Raw genomic sequence first — 23665 nt, forward strand, 5'->3', positions numbered from 1 at the left:
AACGAACGTCAGCTTGTTCGGTATCTGCGAACCGAAATGTCCTAGATTTCGGTACGTTGGTCGTTGGAATTAGGCCATTTTCGGTAGAAGTTTACCGAAATAATTGTTTCGGTACCTGCGAACCGAAATGTCCCAGATTTCGGTAAGTGGTTACCGAAATTTATCAGCATATCAGCTTATTTCGGTTCGTATAAACCGCAGTACCCCCAAGGGCAAAAACGGAAATTCAGGGGTAGAAAAGAATTGAGGGGGGTTGGGAGAGAAAACATCTCCAAAGTATTGTCATATAAGGATTTTCGACTAAAAAATGCTTTATTCAAAAAACACCTCCCCTCCTCATACGCGGTAAAAAGTAGAAGAAAATAAATTCATCTTTTTTTTGCCTCATCCGCTCTTTTTGGTTTCATGTTTTATTTTATTTTTGTTTTTGTTTAAGTAGCCTAACGACAAGAATTCTTTCTACCTTTAAAATAAATATATAAAGTGATAGGGGTTGAACTTTAACCTCTATATATATAATGTGATATATTATTATCAATTGAGTTAAAATCCCGTTCAAATTAGAGGGTGGCTCAGGTGGGCTAAGAAACACCCCATCCAGGCATCCACCCACAAAAAATGTATTTTTATAGGTGATTAGTGGTTTTTTTTTTCTTATTCATTGTTCTAGTTTTCTTACTTCCCCTTTTTGTATTTAGTTCTTCCTCTTTATGTATTTTACTTTTTCTCTTATTATTTTTTGTTTGATTTGGTAACTGAATTTATATATAAAAATAGTGTTGGAGTATGGACTTTTGTTTGCAATTATACATAGAGTATGTAGCTTAATTTTTTGATGATCAACTTATGCTTATTAGAACATAAATTTTTATATATATAGATCTTCATATTTAATTTATATAGAGAGAATTCTATTGTGATCACCACTGCTCACGTGTACAAAATAACATTTATTTTCAAATAGAGAAATGTTACGATTGAAACACACAACTAAACTAAACAGGATGAGTAATTATAATTTATAAGATAAATAGGCCATATTGTTTTCTTAAAAGTACATATCAGTTGGTAACCGCATAAATGTTGATATGTAGATGTCTGAGTTCAAATCTAAAGCTCTCATATTTTTTAGGTTCAAAGCATGCAAGTCCAGCCGCTAAATTACTTTAAAAAGAAACTTCATTTCTTTAAATTCCTCCTCCGTTTGTTTTACAAGCGAATATGCTTATATGTAATTGTTTTACAGGTCAAAATCAGTAAAGTCTCGTATTTGGTGGAAAACATGCTAGTCATGGCATATATTACACATGTATCCAATAATATACTGACACATGGTGACAACTCAGACTCCTTCCGATAATTTTGTTCAGTTTACAGACTCAGTAGGTGGTCTTCGAAAACTACGCTCTTTTATGCAGCTCATATGACTTGCTGTTGTGTGGGTTGTGTGGACCGAAACAACCACAGGTTGTTCAGAGGCTCAGCAAACTCCGTGCATCATATGTTGGACAAGTTCAAGACTTTCTCATACAGGTGGTTGAAAGAGACGGGTAGTACTTTAGCTTTAAGCTGTCATAGTTGGTGGTCAGTCCTATGCTTTGTTTAGGCCTTGTATAGTTTTTTATTTGTTTTTGTATTTTGACTCTTTTGTAACATTACTTAGTATTTCTTGGCGCCTCTTGTGCTGAGAAGACTTATATATGTATATATATATCATTTTGGCTTGTCCAAAAAAAATATATATATACTAACACATCATGTATGATATTTAAAAACACATGATATGTCAAATTCATTAAATGATGTGGCAACACATCATTGGATGAATGTGTAAAGAATCTTTACACCGACGATGCCCAACAATTAAACTCTTTTATTAATAGCTTTTGTCGTAAACACTGGCATTTTCCTTGTTTTATATGCTAAATAATAGATAATACTATACCTCAAATATACCTTAATTAATCACTGTTTTCTTTCTATCCACAATCTTTCTCACTTTCTTTCTTTTTTTAATCATATTTCTCACTTTCTTCTCGCAATGAAACACATTTTTAATGTCATTAAATTCAAAAGCTTTGTCCCAAAACCAGACAAAAATTCATAAACAAAGATATCTCTAATTACCAAACTCTGTACTTATATAATAACAAACCAAAAGTTTGTACTAAATTTAAATAGAAAATAACAAGCAAAAAGGTTCTTAGCCCTTAGGACTTCACAAGATACTAATCAAATACGAGCATTAACATCTAAGTAATCAAATACAAACATTAACATCTAAGTAATTAATCGGTAGACCTTTCATAAAAATCAAAATAAAATCGGTAGTCTATGATTAAGTGTCAAGTTATGATTGCATATATATATATATTCCAAGAGCAATTGATGTTCGAACCATTATACTTATACCTTATTATGGGCTAGTACGTAATGATTATAATGACAAAACTTAAGGTATTAAGTACATAGAAAAACTTCTAAATTGATATTCTATTATTAATATTTTACTAACATTATAAAAATTGTTGTTCGACGATAACTATGTCTTACCAATGTCATTGTGCCAATGACAACTTGACACATAGATAGCATATGTTTTTGGTTACACCCTGTGCTAAGCCACACTTGATTAAATAATCGGAGCAGTTGATTATTGATTTTGATTACTAGTTGATTATTGATTAATTATATTAATATAATCCCTTGACAACCTCCACCCTGCATAGGTCAAAATGAGATAATCTTTTCTTTGGCAATTCCTAATTGTAATTAGCTGGAAGAGAACAATGGTGCTCCATAAATGGCCCAGTTCTTATGTTTGAGAGTGCCAGCCACTTAATTTTAATATGAATCTTGTTAACATGTGTCCTAAGGGCACATGGTAAGGATCTCAAAAATAGAATAGTTACATTGAAAAATACAACAAATTGACTTTTAAAAAGTTGAATGCACGATTTTTTAGAATATATAATATTTCTATGTAAATCAGGTATTCTTTACGTACAATCACAAAGATTAATTTTTCGAGTCTTATGAAATTCAAATGGGCTGTAAAACCTTTCTAAAAAATTTAATACTATTGTACGTTTAAATTAGAAATTAAACTCAAACTTGATTAAATCAGAAAAGATTCGCGCTAAACACTCTTGGGTCACCTAATTTTTATATTACTAATCATAAATATCTCAATAACAAAGTATATGCCGAAATCCGAAATGTGAAGTAGATGGATAATTTTATATATTAATAATTTGTGATACATAAACATATGATGATATAACATAGATAGCATTTACCCCATTATATATATAATAATGTCAAGTTCTTGGTAAACACGGAATCTCTTGTTTTATTTTTCATTATGCGCCATGTTTTGAGCACTTTCATCCAATCCATAAACGAGTTGACTTGATTATTTTTTTTGTTCTGTTCCCACTATTGGGATGACTTTGCCTTTAGATTGAATTGAAAAGCATGAAAAAATTGTAGGATGTGACCTCCATCAAATATTTGATTCAAATTCCACTTTGTTTTCCCTTTTGTTGCCCTTCTAAGGAAAAGTCAATTTACATTGAACTCTTCTTCCCTAGGAACATAAGTATATCCATATATGTATAGTCATGAGAAATCTTATACTATAAGTCTATAATGATATAACGATTGACAAAAGAAGAGAGTTGAATAACTCAACTAATTTAAACTAACGAGTAAAAAGATCAAAGTTCAAATTCTGATGAAGAAGAAAAATACTAACTTTAGTTGTTTTAGAAAAAGATTGATAATAAAGGATATCAAAACGAGTCTTGTAATTCCTCGTATGGTAAAAGACTATAATTCTAAAAGGTTTTAATATGTTGTACCGTGAGTTCAAATCTTACTCCACTTCTTTGTATTTTTTCTTGCGTCAGTTTCATTTTTAATCAAATGAGTGATAAAAAAAATTATGGAAGGTATATGTTCAACGCAGTGGTATAGTATGCAATATAGTCCTTCGTTTAATTTAGAGTAGCTGTGATGTAGAAATCATTGAGGTTAATTTCAAGAAGTTTTGAGATTTATTTCTAAATGAGTGTGTACTACTGTGTACCATCTTCGGTCAAATATTTAGTTATTTTTATTTTTTGTATAAAAGAGGGCCAAAGTCCGAAGAAAAAAAAAACTAAAGAACTAAGCAAATACTTTTAGACATGCAAACTCCGAAAATACCATTAAAAAAAAGTCTATGAAGTTCACTATATAGAGATTTCACATTAGTACAAATCAAGGAATCTAAGGAGATAATATAGTTAATTAGTCAATCAACACAACAATTATCTCCTCTTATATGTGATCAACTAAAGTTTGGTTCGATATCAATTATCTGTAAACAAAATTCATTTAAAATTAAATTTAAATAAATTAATATAAAAATATGACATAATATTAAATTTTATGTACGACATTGTTCACCTAAAAATTACTCATTGGTAGGAATTTATGTGAGCCGTCTTCACAATGTAGCACTATTCACATGTGAAAATTAATACCTCAACTCTAGATATTTATGTGAGCCCACTGTGTAGGAACTTGTGCCACGTGCCCAAGAAATGAAAATAATTAAGTTTGGTTTCCACGAACTTGGTCCTTCATATTTCTCCTTTCAGGAACAATATTTTGTTTTATAGGAATCGCTATCAACGTTTGTTGTTCTTGACTGTGATCACTTTTATGAGTTATTCCCTTAACTTTTTATGTACATTATTCTTTTGAAACGAATTTAAATGATTAAATCCACATCACAGAGAGTAGTATATGTAAGAATAAGAACTCCACTAATAACATATACTCCAGATATATATATATATTTTATGTTAGCAAAGTCGAATATCTAAAATTAAACAATATAAAATAAGTTGGTTTAAGTTAGATATTGATTATTAGTGGATATTATTTGCGGATAATTTATACGTTAATTTCTTCTTCTTTTTTTTAGCCGATCCTCTAATTTTTAAGTCTGCTTCAAGTAGTAATTTTGGGTTGATTAATTTTTTTAATGGCAAATTATTATGTTAATTTTTTACCCCTTACTTGAATCATATACCTTCAACTTCTTTATCTCTTACCTCAACTGTTTCAAGTAGTATTTTTGGGTTGGCTAATCATGTGTTTATCAAATCATGTGAAGAAGACTTTGACAAAAACGACAAAGTCTAAGAACAAAATGATGAAAGTTTAAGGTGGACCACCGACACGTGGCCATTTTCACCGACTTTGTTGTGCAAAAATAATGTTATGGTGTTGACTTTGATGTTTATCACATCGGAAAGTTGTTTTAATGTTTGAATTTGAAATCCTTAGCATTGTTACACCGAAAGTGAAAGTGAGAGGAAGCAAACGTGGATATTTTGCTTAACACAAACTTAATTCCACTTTTTCAATTGGTTCATTAGTCTTTGTTTACTCACCCATATGTTGTCTCATACATTACCCGGTACGAATGAGTTGAATTATTTGTGGAGGTTGGATTTGATAGTAAAGAGTTAGGGGATGACAATTTGACCCATACCCAGAGGGTACCCGCAAAAATTACCCACAACGGGTAGGGTAAAAACCCGCATTTTGGGTATGGGCACGGGTATGGGTAATTACCCGCAAAAATGAACGGGTATGGGTGCGGGTACGGGTACCTTAGTACCCACCCCGCCCCATACCCGCATAATATATATTTATTTATTTTATTTATATTATTATATTATAATATATGTAAATCAATTTAAAACAATACAACTCTACTAAACTATTATATTTTTAATAAAAATGTTTATTTATAACATAATATAAAAATAATGTGAATATTTAACATAAATATGAACTTTAACATAAGGTTAGTAATAATTTTGTTTATAATTTTCATTAGTCAATATTAAAATCTTTGAAATTTTTTTAATTCTATTAAAATTATATGATATTTTATAATTGATCAATTTATTTTTAGTAAAAATGCGGGTAACGGGTACGGGTATGGGGACGGGGGCAAAGGTTGTTACCCACGCGGGTATGGGGATGGGTACGAGTATTTTTTTAATCTGCGGGTATGGGGATGAGTACTATAGTACCCTACCCATACCCTACCCATTGCCATCCCTTTAACTTATATACCGCAAGAGTGTGTATTGTACTCTGATTGTCAGTATAATTAGGAGTTATGTCTAATTCAACCATACAAAATCAGTTTATAAGGTGTGACTAACTCTACTTTATAAATATATATTCAGATTATCTCGCCACTAATGTGTAACTTCTTAACAATCACAATATTTATATGTGATGACAGTCAATTATATGATGGTAGTAATTTAGGGTAGTTTTAATAGCAAATGAAGCTCAAAAGCAAGCAAATACCTGGAAAAGTGAAGTTGTTTGGCCCAAAAGCAAGAAAAATGAAAAAAGCAGCAAAAAAGGGCAAAAACATAATAAACAGCGCAACCATCGTACTTACATTGACCTAGTGGTCAAACCTTTAGTTGAGCATGTAGAAGGCTTGGGTTCAACTCCCAATTTTGCCTTTTATTTTTTACCTTTTTGTTTTTTCACTTCATTTTCTTTTATTTGTTTATATACATTATTAAAAATTCCATATATATATAAACGTTATTGAGAGGTGTTACATTTGGTGTTAAACTAGTTGGTGTCATAATATTAGTTAAAAACGGTCTGATCTGATTGAACTCCGATCCGAAAACCTTAAACTAATAAACATTTTTAAATTGTGATCAAACTTAATATTATTCCTGGAGTCGCCACTGCTCATATGTGACATACATTATATGTTTTTAAAATAAGCTAAATGTGAGGAATCAAAGTTCCTAGACTTACAAATAACTTCAACTAAATCTAAATTAAAATTATTACAATTCAAAATTATAATAAATGAATAATTATCAGAAAGGAAAATAACTTTACCACCGGTTTAATGCAAAATTTACAAAACATTGAGTATATTTTCGTTTCATTCATTCCGCGGTTTGGCCACCAAGGCATGTTGATTAGGAAGAAGACAATGGCAGCATTAAATAGGAGTACCCTGGTGGTGCAGTCATTGACAATGAGATACTGAAAACTAGAGAAAATATCTATCTAGTCAAATGATCATGCCACCAATCAATGCACAACACATCATGGTATACAAAGCAACAAAACAGTTAAATAACTGTTTTCCTTCCAACCTACTCACAAATGGAGCCATGTAATTGTGACATGTGTAAAGGATACAGACAAATAACATGTATGTCTCTCTCAAAGTCAGTGACCGAAATGTTATCATAGACGGTTGCGGATCAAACAAAGGTGTAAAAGATATAAAAATGGATTAACGTATTTAGATTATGTGAAGTCTCTAATTGTATGCAATCTCAATCATGGTTTGTTGATTGTTCGATCTTAATCATATACTTAAAAATTTAAAGATTGGAACTTTACATTTTATAAAATTAAAATATCCTTTTATTATAGTAAAATATGAATCATCCGATTAAGCAATTAAGAAGTCGTGACTGTACAACTTCACGAAATTAGTTACGGCACAAAATCTAAATCCATAGATTAACACATTAGATAGTAAAATGCGACCGACTATCATTATTCATTAAGAAAAGTATTTTAAACGTACTTGTTGACATTCTCTTTTTTAAACAGGAGAGTATTTTTTTTGCAAAATTATAGTTGGATTCACAAATGGTCACACAGACCATGAAATATGGCAATAGAGCGAGTGCAACATGTTGGAGCCTGAAGAAGATTCAAGATTTGTTGAATATGGATCGAAAGACCAAAATATTAATCATGTGTTAAGAGAAGTTAATCGATTGTGAATATTCTTATCAATTTAGGTTGTAAAAGTAACACCTCAAAGTTTATCTATAATCTCTCCCCCTTCAACAAGTGGCTTAAGCTCTTTTTGAGTTTATTTTAGTTGGTACGTAAAAATATTACACTATATATACAAGGGTCAGAGTTTAAACTTTAAACACATGAAATTTAAAAAATTGTCTCTACACTAGTTAGTAATTTCTCTTATTTGCCAAGGAGAGAAATTGAGAAGAGAAAAGAATAATTGGTGATTCCCATGCCATTTTGCTTTCTCTCCACTTTTGGTGAGAAATTGAGGAGAAAGTACAAAGAAGTCATTAATGTATATGACGGGTCTCATATCTACATTAAAATAACTAAATTACATTAAAATAAAAATAAAATGTAAGGATATTATAGTCTTTTTAAATATTAAACACATTTCTCTCTCTTTTATTTATCTCTTCTTTCCTTATATCAATCAATATCTCAAATTTACTCTATTTCTCATATCTTTCTCTCTTCTCACATCACACTCTCTCTCACCTATTACTTTCTTCTCATTTTCTTCTCACAACCTTTCATTCATTTATTTTAGGGATGACAATGGGTAGGGTATGGGTAGGGTACTATAGTACCCATCCTCATACCCGCAGTTTAAAAACTTACCCATACTCATCCCCATATCCGCGTGGGTAACAACCTTTGTACCCGTGCTCATACCCTATGGGTACTTAGGTACCCATACTCGTCCCCGTTACCCGCATTTTTGCGAAAAATAAATTGATCAATTATAAAACATCATATCATTTCAATAATAGAATTAAAAAAATTCAAAGATTTTAATGTTGATAAATGAAAATGATAAACAAAATCATTACTAACTTCATGCTAAAATTCATATCTTTGTTGACATATTCACATTGTGTTTGTATTATCTTATAAATAAACAATGTTTATTAAAAATGTATAAGAGTTTAATAGATTTTTATTTTTTAAAATTGATATACATATATAATTATATAATAATATAAATAAAATGTATACGTGAGTATAGGACGGGGTGGGTACCAAGATACCCGTACCCACACTCATACCCACTCATTTTTATGGATAATTACTCATATCCATACCCGTACGCAAATTGTGGATTTTTACCCTACGTGAATATTTTTTGCGGGTATCCATTGGGAAGAGCAAAATTGCAATCCCTAATTTATTTGAAATAAAATAAGAAAGGGATTGGGTTTGAAGCAAAGACAGAAACGTGTAGGCCCCATTCAGCCAGCCATTGATGAAACTTCTACACATTTTCTCCATTTCTTTGCTTCTTCAATCAGGAAAACCAAAACACAATAAAAAATTAAAATTTAACTTTAAACCTTTCCCTTTCAACTTCCTCATATATAAATCAGTCTCTCAACACATTTTCATTTCTCACAAACAAAATCTCCCTGGCTTTCACCACACAATCAAAATTCTCAGCTCACAAATTCACACTGCAATTTTCAATCATCATCAAAGAATAGCATTGATAATCCATTGGATTCTTATTCCGCTCGCTCTCTCCCTTTTGATTTTCTTCTTTTCATTTCAATTACATACAAACATTTTTCTGAAATGGGTAGCTTTTTAAATTTAAGTGCTTATAATCTGATTCTGCTTTTTATTTGATTCAGATTTTAAGCTTTTTACAACAACCCAGAAGCAAAAATTTGATCTTTCTTTTATAATTTGATCAAATCTTCATCTGGGTCTTTAAATTACTTCATCTTGATTTGAATACTTGAATATCTCTTTTTTTACATATACCCATTTCAAAAAAAAAAAAATCACTTTTTTGTGCTATTTTTCTTTGTTTTGTGCTTGAGAGAGCGAGCGGAGAAAGTAATGGCTGCAGCTAAGAACAGTGGAAAATTCAATAAAGATTTTGGTGATGAAACTCACAACAATCGTAACAAGGTTATACAAATTGGTGAAAGCCAAGTTAATTGGGAGATTGAAAAAGGAAAAAGTGTTGAATTAAGCTCTTCTCAAAGGTATCATTGGAAGCCCGTTTTTGATGAAGCTTCTATTTCACATAATAGACCTTTCAAGAAAAGTAAAAGCCCTGAACGTGAAAATCAAAATCAAAATCAATTTTCACCTTTTTCTGTTCCTTCTTCAGCTTCTTCTTCTTCTTCTTCTTCTTCTTCTTCTTCTTCATCTTCAAGACTTGTTTTTCCTTTTGCTTTTGATAATACTTCACAACAATTTGGTCCCAACAGCAATTTACCTTTTTACCCTTATCCACCACCTACACAAAACCAAAACCAAAACCAGCAACAAATGATATCTTTTGGGTCACAATCACAACAACAACAGAACAATATTGTTTCATATCCACCAATTTTGTCTCAACAACAACAGCAGCAACATCATCAACAGCTTCTTCAATATTGGAGTGATGCATTGAATCTAAGTCCAAGAGGAAGAATGTTGATGATGATGAACAATAACAATAGGTACTTGGGGCAATATGGTAATAATAATGGACCAATGTTTAGGCCTCAAGTTCAACCTATAAGTACTACAAAACTCTATAGAGGAGTTAGACAAAGACATTGGGGAAAATGGGTAGCTGAAATTCGTCTACCTCGAAATAGAACTCGTCTTTGGTTAGGGACATTTGATACCGCCGAAGATGCTGCTTTAGCCTATGATCGCGAGGCGTTCAAGTTAAGAGGAGAAAATGCAAGGCTCAATTTTCCTGAACTTTTTCTCAACAAAGATAAAGATAAAGATAAAGAAAAGGAAAAATCAGCACCTTCATCACCACCTCCAACATCAACAAATGCAGATTCATCTGTTACTTCTTCGACAAGTAACACCGTGACAAAGCAGCCTGAGCCTCCACCGATGCAGACACTTCCAATAGAAGAGTCTAATGAGAATGACTCCGGAATTGGATCAAGTGAAGCTACGGTGAGCGAAGGTGGAGAAGGTGTTTCGCAGTCACAAGAATTGGTTTGGAGTGAAATGTCAGCATGGTTTAATGCTATTCCGGCGGCTTGGGGTCCAGGCAGTCCTGTTTGGGATGATAATCTTTTTTCACAGTCACAAAATCCTTTTTCCAATCTCAACCAACATGAAGAATTCAATGATTTTGATCCTCAGATAGGGTCAGGTTCTTCTTCCATTACGCCTTTCTTTTGGAATCATGATCAAACTTGAGTTTTCTTTTGTCCTTGATCAATTGTTGCTGATATTTTTACCAGACAACTTTTGAATCTTTGGATAATTTTCTTGACCATATTTGAAGTAATGGATTCATTTCCTTCAATTAGGCTCAATGCATTTTTGAGCCTTTTAGCTTCAAGGTCATACACCTTATAGTCTTGCCTTTGTTTCTTTAACTTTTTTTTTTTTTACTTAACCCTTTGATTTATTTAGTTGGTATGTTAGTATATGTAGCTTACTTAGCATGACTAGGGAAGAAGGAAACTTTTTTGTGATTTCCTTCCTTCTTGGTTCCATCTGTTATGAGCTATGTTTTTGAGCTTCAAGGATGGATTTATATATGTATTATTATTGTTGTATTACATAATTTGCAGTTTGTTCATTGTGAAGTTTGTTTGTGCATAATGCTTGATGCATCATTTTCTAGTTTGTGTAGTTGTTGAATTAAATATATTGACTCACAGCATATGTTATGGCATATTACTATCAGTCTTTGATTATGTTTCTACCTTTACATTTTTCATTGTTTTGTGCAATTAACATGTTTTGTCCAACCAAAGCTTTTTATAAATAAAATAAGAAAAGAAAATGAGATATTTATAACCGTATATAGCTTCTAATATACTCGCTGCGTACCACAATATATGTTACTTTGGGGGAAAATTATGTACCACAATATATGTCTATATTACCAATGAAACATTTAGTGCTAATTTTCCTATTACACCCTTAACTATTTATTACTCTCTCTTCTTTCAATTCTTCAATTTATTTCTATACCATAAATGAAGGACAATGTAAATCAACTTATAATCTCTCTTTTCCATACAACATTAATTACCTTTCTTAATATGTGTAAAAATGTCAAAGCGACATATATATTGTGGTACGGAGGGAGTAAGTCAAATGTTCAAATAGTGTAGGTATTCAAGGTTTTTATAAGTTTAACGTTTGTAATAAATTGATCTTTTTATTTTTTAATTACTAAATCAGTCATTTAACTTTAAAATAGATCACACCGTTATCCTTTTATTGATTATCGAGATGTTTATGTTGCTGTTATCATTCAACAATTGTTATTGCTATTGGAAACATTTGATTACTACCGACAGCTGCAAGAATAATGTTACTAACACTCCTTTACAAAACATCTACATCAAGTTCAATGAATGATCTACATTTTAAGAAATTTTGATCACAACCTTCAAGATACATATAGTTTCTCCCGGCTATAGTCCATAAAAGTATTTTTCTAATGGCTATGTAAGCTTACAATGTCATGTTACTCAATAAATGACCACATGAGTATTTTTATACGAATGATCATTAAAAAGGACAAGTTTGAAACTTAAAAAACTAAAAGGATCAATTTGTTACAAACGTTAAACTTAAAATACTCCTAATTGTAACGTATGTGATACCATATATATTGTGTCTATCTCTTCTACTTTTTATCTTCTACATTTTACACATATTTCAATAATAAATATGAATTACATTCGACAACAAATTTTTATCATACGAATATTTTTTTTATTTAATTATAATAGTGACCAAAAATAATACTTTAATAAAAAAAATTACATAGATTAACTTTTAGCTCGCCTAAGTTTCTCTTCCTCTTGGTTACAAACAAAGATATAAGGACAAAAATTAACACAGCATTTCCGGTTTCCGCATTAACTAGAGCAACTAATTTTTTATGTTTAAATAATAATTAATTAAAGTGGGTTATATAGGTGGGCCCAATCACCGGCCCATGAGATTAAACAAACATTTCTTACTTGTGACGGCACGACAATGATAAGTTTTAACAACATTATTAATGATTTTAATCATGCTATCAAACATGATTCCAATGGTAAGCATGTTGAATGAAACATTAAAAAAATTGGTCACAAAATATCTAATAGAAGATGCTATGCTACCTAGTGACGTCCATAGTTAAGCTTTTTTCTTATGGTTTGTATAATCTATAAACCAAACCCTATCTTCCAATGTCACATTGATGCAATAGGCTACCATCATCAATCATTTTTCATTTAAAAGCCAAAGCAAATACGAAATTTGCATTGTACTATTCTTCTTTCAATCCATATCTTAAGTTTGTGATAAGAAAACGTTTTTTGTACCTTATACATTAATTAATCGAAGTACAATTTTTATGTAAAAATATTGTTTTAATTTATTTTTTTCCATAGGTTTCTTTCGATTCAAGTAATCTTATTTGAGACATCAACACTAAATGTTTTTTTTCTCTTTTTTCTCTTTATTCAAGTAAATCTTATTTAACACTAATTGTTTTAATTCAAGTAACCTTTTTTCTCTTTTTAATAAATTTGAGAGTTAGCTTATTTGTGTGGTGAGTAAAAAATGCAAACATAGTTGGAATGTCTTCATTTTTCTTGTTAGGCTATCTCCTTATGCCTTATAAAAAAAAAGTAGAGTGTCCAAAATTTAAATATTGATTCTTGCATATATATATATATGGGGGCTGCTAATTTAGACCCAGTTGGGTCTAAATTAGCAAGGTGCACCTTTTGAGTTGGACAAAAATACCCATTTTTTAATTTTTTGGAAGAATAGAGCAACAGGGGCATTTCTGTAATTTTCTGCAATTTTACACGGGCCCCCCACTTCTATTTCCCCCCCCCAGACACGTGGCAGCTTCTCATTTGACAAAAAACGCGCGCGTGCAGCACACGCGCCGACAGGCGCGCGTGGTGGAGAGGAACACGCGGAGAGAGAAAGCCTTTTTAAAAGGCAGGCCACGTGTCACATTTTAATTGGCTGCGTTAATTTTTTTTCATTTTATACTTTAAACTCGATTATTTCATCGTAAATTAATTTTTTATTTTTTAATTTTTATACCAAAATTCATAATTTTTTTTTCTCTACAAATAGAGACTTGGTTTGTTTGATTTGGACACCGAAAAAAAAACGCAATTTTTCACTACTTTAAACTCGATTATTTCGTCGTAAATTAATTTTTTATTTTTTATTTTTTATACCAAAATTCATAATTTTTTTTTCTCTACAAATAGAGACTTGGTTCGTTTGATTTGGACACAGAAAAAAAAACTCAATTTTTCACTACCTTAATCTCATCAAATAACTAATAATCAACTTACTGAAACCATTTTACCAGCAAAATGGTTTCAGTTTACAACTCTCTGAAACCATTCTACCAGATAAATGGTTTCAGAAGCAAACACAATTAATAAATTACTCACTGAAACCATTCTACCAGTAAAATGGTTTCAGAATACAACTATGTGCAACCATTCTACAAGGTAAATGGTTTGAGAAGCAAATAACTAATAATCTACTTACTGAAACCATTCTACCAGCAAAATGGTTTCAGATTACAACTCTCTGAAACCATTGTACCAGATAAATGGTTTCAGAAGCAAACACAATTAATAAATTACTCACTGAAACCATTCTACCAGTAAAATGGTTTCAGAATACAACTATGTGCAACCATTCTACAAGCTAAATGGTTTCAGAAGCAAATAACTAATAATCAACTTACTGAAACCATTCTACCAGCAAAATGGTTTCAGATTACAACTCTCTGAAACCATTGTACCAGATAAATGGTTTCAGAAGCAAACACAATTAATAAATTACTCACTGAAACCATTCTACCAGTAAAATGGTTTCAGAATACAACTATGTGCAACCATTCTACAAGCTAAATGGTTTCAGAAGCAAATAACTAATAATCAACTTACTGAAACCATTCTACCAGCAAAATGGTTTCAGATTACAACTCTCTGAAACCATTGTACCAGATAAATGGTTTCAGAAGCAAACATTAGTTTTTAATTATCGTTTTATCTCATTTAAGGTAGTGAAAAATTGCGTTTTTTTTCGGTGTCCAAATCGAACGAACCAAATCTCTATTTGTAGGAAAAAAAAAATATGAATTTTGGTATAAAAAATAAAAAAAAAAAAATTAATTTACGACGAAATAATCGAGTTTAAAGTAGTGAAAAATTGCGTTTTTTTTTTCGGTGTCCAAATCAAACAAACCAAGTCTCTATTTGTAGAGAAAAAAAAATTATGAATTTTGGTATAAAAATTAAAAAATAAAAAATTAATTTACGACGAAATAATCGAGTTTAAAGCATAAAATGGAAAAAATCACGCAGACCCATTCATATGCTGACACGTGGCTGCCTTTTTCAAAAGTAAAATTTTCTCTCTCCAGCTTATAATCTAGTGTGGCGCAGACAAGATGGTAGGATGATCTGGGCTGTCTGATCAATCAGACAGCCTTAATGAGATCACATCTTGGCTGTCTGATGGAAATCAACGGTCTGTAACCATGGTCCTTCCGTACGCGCGCGACACTGGATCCACGTCTATTAATTTTTAAGAAGGTGGGGGCGCGTGTCAGTATTTTTTTTTTTATGTAAAATTACAGAAATGCCCCTGTTGCTCTATTCTTTCAAAAATTAAAAGAATGGGTATTTTGGTCCAATTGAAAAGGTGCACCTTGCTAACTTAGACCTAACTAGGGTCTAAGTTAGAAAACCCCTATATATATATATGGGGGCTGCTAATTTAGACCCAGTTGGGTCTAAATTAGCAAGGTGCACCTTTTGAGTTGGACAAAAATACCCATTTTTTAATTTTTTGGAAGAATAGAGCAACAGGGGCATTTCTGTAATTTTATGCAACAGTACACGCGCCCCCACTTCTTTTTCCCCCCCCAGGACACGTGGCAGCTTCTCATTTGACAAAAATCACGCGCGTGCATGACACGCGCCGACAGGTGCGCGTGGTGGACAGGATTCCGCGGAGAGAGAAACCTTTTTGAAAAAGGCAGACACGTGTCACGCTATTATTGGGTCTGCGTGATTTTTTTCATTTTATACTTTAAACTCGATTATTTCGTCGTAAATTAATTTTTTATTTTTTAATTTTTATACCAAAATTCATAATTTTTTTTTCTCTACAAATAGAGACTTGGTTCGTTTGATTTGGACACCGAAAAAAAAACGCGATTTTTCACTACTTTAAACTCGATTATTTCGTCGTAAATTAATTTTTTATTTTTTATTTTTTATACCAAAATTCATAATTTTTTTTTCTCTACAAATAGAGACTTGGTTCGTTTGATTTGGACACAGAAAAAAAAACCCAATTTTTCACTACCTTAATCTCATCAAATAACTAATAATCAACTTACTGAAACCATTCTACCAGCAAAATGGTTTCAGATTACAACTCTCTGAAACCATTGTACCAGATAAATGGTTTCAGAAGCAAACACAATTAATAAATTACTCACTGAAACCATTCTACCAGTAAAATGGTTTCAGAATACAACTATGTGCAACCATTCTACAAGCTAAATGGTTTCAGAAGCAAATAACTAATAATCAACTTACTGAAACCATTCTACCAGCAAAATGGTTTCAGATTACAACTCTGAAACCATTGTACCAGATAAATGGTTTCAGAAGCAAACACAATTAATAAATTACTCACTGAAACCATTCTACCAGTAAAATGGTTTCAGAATACAACTATGTGCAACCATTCTACAAGCTAAATGGTTTCAGAAGCAAATAACTAATAATCAACTTACTGAAACCATTCTACCAGCAAAATGGTTTCAGATTACAACTCTCTGAAACCATTCTACCAGATAAATGGTTTCAGAAGCAAACACAATTAATAAATTACTCACTGAAACCATTCTACCAGTAAAATGGTTTCAGAATACAACTATGTGCAACCATTCTACAAGCTAAATGGTTTCAGAAGCAAATAACTAGTAATCAACTTACTGAAACCATTCTACCAGCAAAATGGTTTCAGATTACAACTCTCTGAAACCATTCTACCATATAAATGGTTTCAGAAGGATTTCGGTGTCCAAATCAAACGAACCAAGTCTCTATTTGTAGGAAAAAAAAAATTATGAATTTTGGTATAAAAAATAAAAAATAAAAAATTAATTTACGACGAAATAATCGAGTTTAAAGTAGTGAAAAATCGCGTTTTTTTTTCGGTGTCCAAATCAAACGAACCAAGTCTCTATTTGTAGAGAAAAAAAAATTATGAATTTTGGTATAAAAAATAAAAAATAAAAAATTAATTTACGACGAAATAATCGAGTTTAAAGTAGTGAAAAATCGCGTTTTTTTTTCGGTGTCCAAATCAAACGAACCAAGTCTCTATTTGTAGAGAAAAAAAAATTATGAATTTTGGTATAAAAATTAAAAAATAAAAAATTAATTTACGACGAAATAATCGAGTTTAAAGCATAAAATGGAAAAAAATCAGGCAGACCCAGTCATATGCTGACACGTGGCTGCCTTTTTCAAAAGTAAAATTTTCTCTCTCCAGCTTATAATCTAGTGTGGCGCAGACATGATGGTAGGATGATCTGGGCTGTCTGATCAATCAGACAGCCTTAATGAGATCACATCTTGGCTGTCTGATGGAAATCAACGGTCTGTAACCATGGTCCTTCCGTACGCGCGCGACACTGGATCCACGTCTATTAATTTTTAAGAAGGTGGGGGCGCGTGTCTTTATTTTTTTTTTTATGTAAAATTACAGAAATGCCCCTGTTGCTCTATTCTTTCAAAAATTAAAAGAATGGGTATTTTGGTCCAACTCAAAAGGTGCACCTTGCTAACTTAGACCTAACTAGGGTCTAAGTTAGAAAACCCCATATATATATATATATAGATAGATAGATAGGGGAGGGATCAAATTACACCACTGTAATATTTGAGTAGTGTTATACCGGTCAATAACGCTTTAACGAATACAAGTTTTACAAAATCCACCGTTAGATTGAAAATTTATATCGTATAGATCATTTATGTTAAATTTTATTAAAATCTAAAATCGTTTGATATGTTATTGAGATTGGTCAAGATTAACGGTATTCAACAAAAACGCATAAACCATTAATGTTGATTTGTCTCAAAAACATATCAACCGATATTAGATTTTTGTAAAATTTAAGATAGATGATCTATACGATATAAACTTTCAATCCAACGGTGGATTTTGTAAAATTTGTATTCGTTAAAGCGTTATTGAGCGGTGTAACATTACTCAAATGTTACACAGGTGTAATTTGATCACTCCTCATATATATAATACAATATTTATACCAACTGAATTAAACTCATGTGGACACACTTTTTTTTTTGTTGGTCAAGATGTGAGCACACTTTATTCACTTTAAATGATTTAAATATATACTTATATTTGCAAATTAAAATCTAGACCATAATTGAAGACTAAAAAAATAACTATATATCAATCTTGATTAGATATTTTCATGTACTAATAATTCACCCTTTTTTTTAAAGCTAAAATCAGAGTGCAAAAAAGTTGTAATGTTTAACATGTTTTCATTCTCTTTAATTCCTAATGAACAATTTATGTTCATTTTATTTGTAATCTAATCCTATATATCATGTTAATCCTATGTTAGTCCATATTGGAGATGGATTGTCTCTAGTGAGAAAAAAACTGGAGGGTGTCAAGTGGATACATCCACCTTTTATTTTTCTTATTTAAATTAAAATTAAAATTGTTAAAATAAAGCAATGGTCAAGATTTCACTGTGAAAAAATGTCACATGAAACAACCTTCTCCCGTCCATATTATGTCCAAATATGTCAACATTTTATCCATTATAGACTAAAAAAAGGCAGAAATTTTTGTGGGGAAAAAACATGTAATTTTTTTATACGAATGAAAATTAAAATTTACCAATTTTATAAGGATGAAAAAATATTTAACTCAAATTAAAACAAATGGCCCTTAATATAATGAGAAATACAAAAAGTCCCATATATGAATTGGGCTTGCTCCAGTTTTAGATGCATCCACTTCAAAATAAATGGGCTTTCACCTTATCCAACGGATGTTTTCTCTTCGGGCCCCCTGTGTTTCTTTTATACCCCCCAATATTCCAATTTTGCCCTTGTGAAAAATTCGGTTCGCAGAAACCGAATTTTTTCTAGTGCAAATTCAGAGTAAATTTCGGTTTTTAGAAACCGAAATTTGTTTTCAAGGCAAAAAAAAAACTTCGGTTTCTACGAACCGAAGTTTTTTCAAGGGCAAAATTGGAAACTCAGGGGGGATAAAAGATTCATGGGGGGTGGGGAGAGAAAACATCTATCCAACGATGCCTAATATCCTACCATTGACCTCTGTTACGTGGGATTGATATTTCCAGTAGTAAAAATACACAGTTTACATCAAGATAGATAGTCTAATCCAAAATGTGTAGTTAAGATTGTTTTCAGTGATTTTATAATTGTATTAATCCGAACCATTCAATTTATAGTTAACAATTGAGATATCAAACTATGTGCATACAGCTTTACAAAATGAACTTCATATTAATAAAGTATCAAAAATGAGAGGCGGAAAGCCAGTCTCGTGGAACCTTAGCCTGAGCATCTTGTTATCATATCTTCGAGACTTGTTGGTCTGCCCTGTTAGGAGAACAAGTCCTCCCCCAGCTCAACAACAAAAACAAACAGAGGAGCCGACGGGGGAGCAAAAAGGAATCTCAGTTATTCGGGATAGAATTTAACACAGTAATTGTTAATGCAATTATTCATATTAGTTATTAATGCAAAAAGTGGTCAACGAAAGTTGATGAATTTGGTTTAAAATTTAGTCCAGATACATTCACTTTTGTTGATCACTTTTTACTTATACACACGATTCTATTTCTACTTATATATTAAGAGAGGCGCTTTATTTTATTTTTTTGTAATTTATACAGGGCCTACTTCTTTCTTTTTTTGTGATTTATACAAGAACTATATTTACATATATTAATACAGGATTTTATTTTATTTTTTGACAAATACGGGATCCTATTTTGTTTTATGTTATAATTCATATATTAATATGGAATCTATTTTTTTGTTTTTTACAAATACGGGATCCTATTTTGTTTCATGTTATAGTTTTTCATTCTTTTTATTTAAGAATTATGAAAATTTTAATATTAAAATATTATCTTTTGTAGTTTCATTTTACCCGTGCTTGACACGGGTCCGGATACTAAGTAAATAGTAAATCGTATAATAGAAAAAATAACATTAATTATATTAATATTTTTTTTCTCGCCTTATAATTTGGTAAGGAGGATGAAGCATTAAATAGCATTTTCCTTTTACTAAACAGAATCTAAATATTCACTTCAATTTGCCTTCATATGAACATTTAGGAAATGAGCTAGGTGCTTCATTTGTTTTATACCTTTGTTTTTTATTTTCCTTTTGCCATCAAAACTCCTTCACACACACAAACACACTTCACCCTGCTTTCAAGATGGAAAACATCCAACACAGTAATGTAGAAGTGAAAGGACTAAAGCTGCATGTAGCTGAGATTGGAACTGGTATATCAAAAACCTTATATCATATTTTTTTTTTCTTGATTGATTCATTAATCCAAAGTATTATAACACTATTTTTGTTTGCTCAGGTGATAAGGTAGTGGTTTTCTTACATGGATTCCCAGAAATATGGTATACATGGAGACACCAAATGATTGCTGTTGCAAATGCTGGTTACCGTGCTATTGCCTTTGATTTTAGAGGCTATGGACTTTCTGATCATCCAGCAGAACCAGAGAAAGCAAATTTAATGGACCTTGTTCATGAAGTCAAGGATCTTTTAGATTCACTAGGTATCAGCAAGGTAAGAATCAATATGTTCTATACAATAAAATTATATTTTGTACAATTTTAGGTTCAACTGGCCAATCGCGATATTGTTAGGTTAGATACCTTCGCCCAAATTTATATTTGGACTTGCAGTTGTGTGTGTGAGTTTCATTGGTGTTATTCACTTCGTCTAAGATAAAATAAAATTAAAAATGAAGGCTTGTGGTAGAGATTCTCTCCTAGGACATCTTATCCACCCATTTCTCATCCACCATTTCGTTTGAGTCAGGATACTCTCCATTACTATAGTTTTAAATAGTTTTATAATATAGTATATTAAATAATTGGATCTACTAAATATTAGTATATTATTGCATTAATTAATATTCTCAAAATTTTAGTAATTGCAAAAATGAAGAAAGTAAAAAATGGAGAGTATCTTGATTCATTTCGTTTAGTACATAAAATTTGTAATTATTAAAAAATAATCAAAGGTAGATATTACATTGGATGTAGGGGAGACAATTTGTTTCCCTTGAAGTGGCTCATTATGATGGAGAGAAAATGAAATGTTAACTAGAAATTATGCATTTTTTGAAGACTCAATATCCGGGCCTAATGACCGACTAATCCAACCCGAGGGACACAATCTTAGTGTCCACTAGCAGGTGGCCCATTTAAAGCCATAACTTTTTTGTTATGTATTGACTATTGAGTATTGACTGATCTAACATAGAAATTGACATTGGAAGGATTCGAACTTGAGATCTTGAGAGCAGCACATTTTCAGAAATAATGAAAACCATTCTCTTGTATTTTTATTGTTTCTAAAAAATGCAGACAACTATTCATTTCGATAGTCTATTATCTTTTTATCAGCAAATAATATTAACACAAATTTTAGAAAATATTTTCACAAACTAAACATGATTTTTGTTGAGTTGAAAGTTTGTGTAATAGATGGAAAAAAGTTTGAGGAAAGGGTAGAGAACAATTAAGGTGAAAAACAAGTCTAATAGTTTTTGGTTGTGCAATTTCAATTGCTTTCTATCTATCAGGCTTTCCTTATTGGTAAGGACTTTGGTGCCCTCCCAGCATATCTTGTAGCTGCTGTCTATCCTGAAAAAGTAGCTTCTGTCATTACTTTAGGTATTCCTTTCATGCTTCCTGGTCCTTCTGTTGTCCAGAACCATCTTCTTCCAAAAGGCTTCTACATTACTAGGTGGCAGGTGCAAATCCTCTGCCATAATCATTTTTAACTTTCTCTACACTCCTTCTGAACTTAAATATAAACAAAAAAAATACATGTATCTGGTTCACGTTTGAACCAGATACATGTACTTATTTTTGCTTATATTTAAGTTCGGAGTAGTCTATGACAATATTGAACGATTGTGTATTCACTAATTCAGGAACCTGGGAGGGCAGAAGCAGATTTTGGCCGATTTGATGTTAAGTCGGTTATAAGGAACATTTATATTCTGTTTTCGAAAAGTGAGATTCCAGTAGCAGGTGATGATCAAGAAATCATGGACTTGTTTAATCCATCTACTCCTCTCCCATCATGGTTCTCTGAGGAAGACTTGACAGTTTATGCATCACTATATGAAAAATCTGGCTTCAGATTTGCATTGCAGGTTCCATACAGGTAATCAAAAACTCACAATTCAACTTATATATTTAATAATAGTAATTGGAATATTCAATATTCGTACATTGCATTATGTTGGTGTTAGTGGAACTGAACTCGAATCACTTAGTTTGATCCATCAAATTACTAATAAAAGAGAAACTCGAATATATATATATATATATATATATATATATTTGTAATTTTGATTTCGATACATTTAGAGAGTGTAGAGATACCACCTCACACATTTATAGAGCAAAATGAATGTTTCCTCGTTCTCGTTTCCTTGTTTTTTGTATTAAGTCTATTTTTTCCAATGCCCTAAAGTAGAAATTGTCTCTAACCATACATGTATCATTTTAGAAAACATTGTTTATGATCCAAACAGGTCTTTGACAGTGGAAAGTGGTCTAACTGATCCTAAAATCAATGTTCCTGCACTACTGATAATGGGTGAGGAAGACTATTGCTTCAAGTTTCCTGGCATGGAAGACTACATCAGAAGTGGAGTGGTGAAAAATTTTGTGCCAGACTTGGAAACTATATATATTCCAGAAGGAAGCCATTTTGTTCATGAACAATTCCCAGAAAAAGTGAACAAGATCATCATTCAGTTCCTTGACAAACAAACTATCTGATTCTGATTGTGATTGTGATAATGGAGTCTAAGAGTCTTATGCTTAATGTTGTACTTCTTCGGTTCTTAATTAATTACTTGTCGCTTATCGATTTTGTAGAAAAATTATGTTTCTATTTCCTTGTCAATTTTAAAGTTCAATGTAACATTTATTAGTATTTTGTCAATAATGTCCGTAAGTATTTATTGCAGATAAAATAAATAAATGATTAAGGGTATTATTATACGGAAAAGAGTGTTAGAGTGGAAGAGGGTGATAGAGATGAGAGAAAGAGATATCAAAAGCATTGATTTTATTATTGACTTTGGTACAATTTATAGAGTTTACAAATTGTACAATTACTTAACAAACAAGCTAACTAACTCTAATTGACATAGTTAGTTAGCAACTAATCAACAATACACAAAGTAGTTATAACTAACTGTTATAACTAACTAACATCAAAATACTAACTTGTAAGGCAAGTATTGAATTGCTTTCTCAACACTCCCCTTCAATTCAATTTCTCTGTCTTCACAACGCCTAACATGCTCCTTAGCTCCTTGAACCTATCAGCCCTCAGTGGCTTGGTAAGGATATCTGCAATTTGAATTTCTGTCCTGCAATGCATCACATTCAGTTTGCCTTTGCTGACTTGGTCTCTTAGAAAGTGATACTTGGTTTCAATGTGCT

General features: G+C 31.4%; 2 protein-coding genes across 2 annotated transcripts; both read left to right on the top strand.

The window, feature by feature from the left end:
* The first annotated feature begins 9218 nt into the window (after positions 1–9218).
* Positions 9219–11527, top strand: LOC123899353 (ethylene-responsive transcription factor ERF053-like). The gene has a single exon (XM_045950464.1). The coding sequence runs from the start codon at positions 9721–9723 to the stop codon at positions 11041–11043; it is 1323 nt and encodes a 440-aa protein (XP_045806420.1). The 5' UTR covers positions 9219–9720; the 3' UTR covers positions 11044–11527.
* Positions 11528–20196: 8669 nt separating this feature from the next.
* Positions 20197–23084, top strand: LOC123899718 (bifunctional epoxide hydrolase 2-like). Its single transcript, XM_045950931.1, has 5 exons — positions 20197–20455; positions 20542–20756; positions 21781–21951; positions 22135–22370; positions 22744–23084. Exons 1-5 carry the CDS (start codon positions 20386–20388, stop codon positions 22991–22993), a joined length of 942 nt encoding a protein of 313 aa, XP_045806887.1. The 5' UTR covers positions 20197–20385; the 3' UTR covers positions 22994–23084.
* Positions 23085–23665: the final 581 nt, after the last annotated feature.

The sequence above is a fragment of the Trifolium pratense genome, linkage group LG7 (genome assembly GCF_020283565.1).
Source record: "Trifolium pratense cultivar HEN17-A07 linkage group LG7, ARS_RC_1.1, whole genome shotgun sequence".
Lineage (NCBI taxonomy): Eukaryota > Viridiplantae > Streptophyta > Magnoliopsida > Fabales > Fabaceae > Trifolium > Trifolium pratense.